This window comes from Aquila chrysaetos, chromosome Z, assembly GCF_900496995.4.
Source record: "Aquila chrysaetos chrysaetos chromosome Z, bAquChr1.4, whole genome shotgun sequence".
Taxonomy (NCBI): Eukaryota; Metazoa; Chordata; class Aves; order Accipitriformes; family Accipitridae; genus Aquila; species Aquila chrysaetos.
In genome coordinates this window covers 56,898,291-56,903,961 of record NC_044030.1, presented here as the reverse complement: position 1 = coordinate 56,903,961, position 5,671 = coordinate 56,898,291, and the positions used below count along the sequence as shown (strand labels likewise).

Sequence of the window (5,671 nt, the reverse complement as noted above, 5' to 3'; positions counted from 1 at the left end):
GCTTCAGCTGGGCCGCACGTCCCAAGCGACGGGCAGGTCTGGAGCTGGTGGTCCACCACACACCTATACCTGGGTCCACAGGGCATCACAGGGGGCTGTGCCCCCTCTCCCGTCTCGCCCGGCTGATCCTGGTGCCGCAAAACACTGGTGCCCTGTCCGCAGGCGTCTACGCTGCCACAGTGGCCACCCCCGGCCCATCGCCCATCGCCCGCGCCCTCACACACGTGCGCCGTTGCACAAGGAAGCTGTGGCCCGGGCCCTCGTGTCTGGGGTGCCAGGTCCCTGGCAGGGCGGAGGGCTGTGCCTGGGAGTGCAGGTGGGCACAGGGGAGCTGAGCCAGCATCCGCCCCCTCCCCGGCGGTCAGGCTGCTCCGGCCTCCTCACGCACCTCAGGCACCCCTGGCGGGTCCCAGGCATGGCAGCACCCCACGTGGGCCACCACTAGACCCTGTCCCCAGAGCCAAGGTGCCCCCTGAATGGAGTGGGCCCGTGCGCTGGGGATCGTGACGCCCAAACACTGCCGGGCTCCGACGACTCCTTCCTGGGGCAAGATGGGGGGGCGGCCCTTGTGCCGGAGGATTTCGCCAAGGAACTGAGGCAAGGAAAGGCTGCGGGAGCGTCGCCTCCTTTTGCTCGGCTAGGAAACACCCCCGTGGCGGAGAGAAAGCGGAAAGCCTGAGGAAGGCCTCACTCAGCCTGCGAAAGGCGGAAGCTGGCAGCTTTGAGAGGGCCTCTGAAATGACATCGCTCTGCACCAGGCTAACAAACAGCCACGTCCCTCTGCTCTGTTTCCCCAAGCTCCTCTTTATTTCTTACGGAGGGAAGGTCTCCACATGGCTCACGCTGATGGCGTTTGTTCCCACCATCTTCCCACACACCTGCACTCGATAAATGCAGACGTACCCCGGTTTTCCCCAGTTGCTCTGTATGCCAAGCTTCAAAAACCGAAAGGCTCTGGGGATCCCCTTCTGCCAAGAAACCACAGCAAAAAGCAGCGTTACCCCTGGCGTGTAAAGTGTGAGAGCAGGCTCCGCGAGTCTTCCTCCGCCAGCCCGGCCCCCGCTGCAGGACCAGCTCCCGCCCTGGTTGAGGCGGCAGCTTCTCCCTCCTTCCCTTCTCCCACCCAGGTGGCAAAGGACCCCCAAACGCCCGGCCTCGGAGAGCGTGGCGGGCGGCTGTGGAAACCTGAGGCTCGCTCGTGCCGGGGCAAGTCCTGCTGCCGGGGCAAGGTGCTGGGCATCCTCCCTGCCACCGCCTGCCCGGAGGCTGCAGCCAGGCAGCTCCGGGGACCCAGGCGGCTGGGGGCCAGCGCGGCCTTTGTTCGGCTTTCGCCGCCCTGCGGGATGCCGCTCTCCCTCCCGATCCCACCAACGTTTCTCCCGGCCAGGGTCGGGCCCCTGCCCCGGCAGGGACCGTCCGCACTCCTTCTGCGAGCAACCTGCAGGCAAACCGGCGTTCCTGCCCTGGCCTCTTGCCCACACACCCTCACTCTACCTGCAGAGGGAAGGTCTGGGTCGGCCCTTTCTGCACCGTGTAGGTGAACGTCCCCAGCAGAGTTTCCTCCTTGCCTTCCTCATCCAGTCCCTTGGAGATAAAGCACAGGGGAGCAGGTCAGGCTCGACGCAAGCACGAGGAAATGCTCATGCCAGACCCGGGCCCGTGATCTGCACCCCGCTCCTGCACCTCCAGCGCGATCTGGCGCGGGATGCAGCGGGGCCGAGTCTCCTCCTTGCGTGTTGCTCGGGGGCCCGGAGGTGCTGGGGCCAAAACATGCTGAGCAAGTCTTAGGAGGGGTGACGCCACCCCGCGTGTCCCTTGCAACATCCCCACGGGGAACGGCGGTGCTTGGGAGCACTCCAATCTCGGCAGACGCGCAGAGAGCAGCAAGTCCCCGCTACAGCTCTTCCCCGCGGCCAGGTCCCAGCCCCCAGCGCCCAGCAGAAACTTACGTAGACAGTGAAATCGCGGGGGGCACTGCGCACAGTCCCCAGCGGAGAGGCTGTCTTGGAGGTGTGCTCTATGGTGATGGCCTTCGGTCGTACTTCTGTGGGCAGCCGGAGCAGCACCTCACTCCGAAACCCTTGGAAAGGCCAGCAGTAACCCGGGGAAGCATCCGGCTGAAAGCAGAGGGTGAAAGCAAGGAACACAAGGGTGTGGGGGGGCCCGCCGCGCTCCCCTGCAGCCAGAAGCACAGTCGCCACTGCATCTGTGGGCTGTGCTCGTGCTTGAAATGAATGGCGTGTTGGGAAGCGGGCAGAAGCGCCCGCACGTCTTCCCGGCCCGGGAAAGGGGAAAACAGCCAGCCAGTGGGAGACTTCTGGTAGCCGGCACCGCAGCCAGGGCTTTCAAGAAAACTCTCTTCTTGGCCAGCAGCTCTGCAGCCTCCCCCCACCCTCCACTGCGCCATCGGGAAAGGGACAGTCAGAGCCGTGGCAGGGAAATGGGGTCGCGAAGGAGAAGCCCCTTCAGCCAGCCGTGACCAGGGGTGGTGGGCAGGAAGCTCAGCTCAGCTCAGCTCAGCCCACGTCTGAGGGCAGCTGCTTTTTTCTAGGGGGCTAAGCCCTGTGCGAGACCTCAGGTGTCAGGCACCGGACCAGCGCCGGGGCCTTCCGCAATACCACTGGCCTGAGGGGAGACACCCCAGGGCTCGCCCCCAGCTTTATAAGAGGCAAGAGAAGCAGCACTGACGGTTTCTGCCGCTCTACCTGCACAAAGGTATCCACAAGGGGCGGAGAACACAGGAACCAGAACACCTTGCAGAGCCATGCAGAGCTGCTGGACGATCTCTGCAGGTCGATGGCAGCCCCTGAAGGGAGAAGCGAGCAGCTGACTGCAAGAGGCCCCAGGCTCGGAGGACCTGGGGGCAGCAAGCGACTTCTAAGTCTGCCTGCCAGCCCCACGTGCCACACCGCACCCTCGGAGGTGCCCCAGGAAAGGAGGGCATCCCCGTGCCCGGGGATGGCGTCTCTCTCCCAGCTGCTGCACAGAGAGAAGGTCCGCGGGAGCTGGGAGACAGCAAGCCCCCACGGGAAGGGCTGCAGACCCAAGCCACGTGGACAGCAGAGGATGACCCAGCCGTCCGCTTTTGCTCCCCAGGAAAGCTCAGCAGAGAGGGAGGGGGCAGAAACGCCTGCAGGGGCACGGCCGGGGCACCGGCGAGGGCTCTGGCAGCGGGATGGGGGTGAGCCCGAGGGAGCCGCTCTGCCACAGGCGTGCTCTTGAGCCCCGGGATTTGGTCCCACCTCCCTCTGCCTCGCAGAGCTGCGTCTGCCACGCAGCCTGCTCTCGGGAATGCCAAGCGCGAGCCCAGCGCAACAAGGCCTGCCTGCCTGGACCTGAGGTCTGCCCGTACCTGCGCGTTTCAGAGCCCAGTCGGACATCTGCGTGCTTGCAGACATTGCCTCTCTCATTTGCCGAGCTTCCTGGGAAAGACGCAAAGGAAGAGGGGAAACGACCACGTCAGACCTGGCCAGGAGAAGGGGCTTTACAGCGGGGAAGTTCAGCCAGCAGCCCCTGGCAAGGGACGGGTGCGTGGGCTGAGCAGGAAAAGCCCACCAACTGGCCCAGGAAGGGCCTCGTGCGAGGCCCTGCTCGTCCCAGCCCTCTCTCCCAAAGTGCAGGATTACCTTCTTCACAGCACCCATCTCCGCAGCCAGGCGCGCCACCTCATCCCTCAGCTGTTGCACCTCTTGGGATTGTTGCCCCCACACAGCCAGCACGCTCCTGCAGACACGGTGAAAGTAGATCTTGTCAGAGAGCTGCCCAGCCCCTCCCAGAGCCTCCAAGCCTCCAGGCTCCAAGGAGGAGCAGAGACAGAGGTGCTGGAGCCCCCTTTTCCTTCCCTGGTTTGCAAGTGCTTCCCTCCCCCTCCAGCTTTAGCAAAAGGCCCAGGCAGGAGCAAAAGGCACAAGCCCCGGGCGCTGTGCAAGTGAGTGCCAATAGCACTGTCTCATCTGCTGCTACCCCACCAAACGTGCTACAGGTCAGGAGAGAGGAGAGGGCTCTTACCGCAGGGACCTCAGGTCAGCAGCAGGCTGCCCCAGCAGCAGCTGAAAGAGAAAGGCTCACCGCTTGACTCCCTGAGCTGCCGGGGCTTTCCAGAGCTGGTGGCTCTAGGAAGGCACGGCAGCAGCTGCTGCCGCTTCTGTGTGTGCGTCACTGCCTGGAGCCGGCGGACCGGGCATTTTACCCACCCACCCACCCACCACCAGCAGCGCTCCTCTGCAGCACTTTCCTGTCCCACTGACCTGCGGCACATTCTTTGCCTCCAGCATCCACACGAGCAGCGAGGTCCCGCAGTAGGCGCCAGCTGTAATTCACATCACCGACAGAGAGTTACTTGGCTAGAGTTTCTAACAATCCCTGTAGTCATGTGGTCTCCTCCCACATCAGGGTGGCAAGAGGCTGGCCGAGGACACGGGCAAGGGGTACAGAGAGAGGCTGCAGCCCCAGGCAAGGACTCTTGCCTTGGGCCTCGGGGCTCCGCACAGCCCTGGTTCCCGGGCACGCGGTGCGCCCCACAGCTACGCCCCGCTTCCCCTGCACGCAGCGAGCATCTCCTGACCGCAAGGCTGGGAGGTTGGGAGGGCCGACCCTCCGACCTTCCAAGGGTGGAATGTTGGGGAGGCTCCAGCCCCTCTCCCTCATGCTGAAGCTCGCAGCCCGCGCCCCTGCGCCTCCGCTGACAGCGTGCGAATACTCACCAAGAGCAGCCAGGGTCATCAAGAAGAGGATGGTGCAGAGCCTCTCCTTTTTCGGGGTGACGATCTCTTTCCTGAAAAAGAGTAAGTCCTGGCGTCGGCAGTGCCTGAGGGCAGAGCCCTGCACCGGGGGGGTTTCTCCTACCAGCTGAGGAGCGGCATATTTACAGGGGAGCCGGGGTGGATCCTGGCGCAGAGCACCTCCAGCCTCCCCCCTGCTGACCCTTACCCACTGGCACCCCCACCTCCGTGTCCGCACCGGACACACGTTGTACTCACAGGGTGGAACTGCCTGTGCTGAGGCGTCTCTGGAGGGAGAGCACGGCCACTGCCAGGCTGCCAGCGATGCTGAAGACGAACCCTGGGCAACGAAACCGGAGGAAAGCCTGAGGACCCTTCTCGAGGATGCCCTTCGGGGCGTGTGCCAGACCCCTGCGGGGAGGTGGGCGCTGGTCCTACGCACTCCCTCCCCGTGGGGCAGGGGCACGGCCAGGGCTATGCCCTGGCGGGCGGGGGTGCTGGCCGCACCCTGGGAGCCGGGCTCGGAGGACCAGGCAGGATCCCCTTGCAGGCAGGGCCCTGGCGGTGTGCCTGGGGAGGGAGGGCGGACGAGGCTTTGGCCTCTTGGCCTCCACCATGTTGGGGTACGCCGCGGTTACTACAGTATCCCACAAAGACGTGGCCGGACGTGGTAGCCAGCTCCGTCCTCGCCGTCACATAGGCGAGGTGGCCCCAGGCCTCCCTCGGGGCAGCATGATGCTGGTTCTGCAGGGCCCATCGGTCCCGGCTGAGCCAGGCGGGCTCGGTGCAAACATGGGGTGAAAGGCAACGCTGAACTCACGCTTGTTTTCTCCCACGCTGCAGATGCAGTGTGCTAGCCCCCTCCGGCTGGTGCCCTGGTCCTCCTGAGCACAGGGCGTGCACCTACGGGAGGACAAAGGCGGCGGCGCCCTGTTTTGCACCATCTCCAT

General features: G+C 64.9%; 1 protein-coding gene across 1 annotated transcript; it reads right to left on the bottom strand.

The window, feature by feature from the left end:
• Positions 1-805: 805 nt before the first annotated feature.
• On the bottom strand, positions 806-5,671 carry LOC115337216 (sperm-associated antigen 4 protein-like). Its single transcript, XM_030005324.2, has 11 exons — positions 5,542-5,671; positions 4,980-5,061; positions 4,704-4,774; positions 4,248-4,309; positions 4,009-4,049; positions 3,627-3,723; positions 3,353-3,422; positions 2,706-2,806; positions 1,950-2,117; positions 1,495-1,584; positions 806-968 (listed from the first exon to the last, which is right to left on the bottom strand). Exons 1-11 carry the CDS (start codon positions 5,669-5,671, stop codon positions 813-815), a joined length of 1,068 nt encoding a protein of 355 aa, XP_029861184.2. The 3' UTR covers positions 806-812.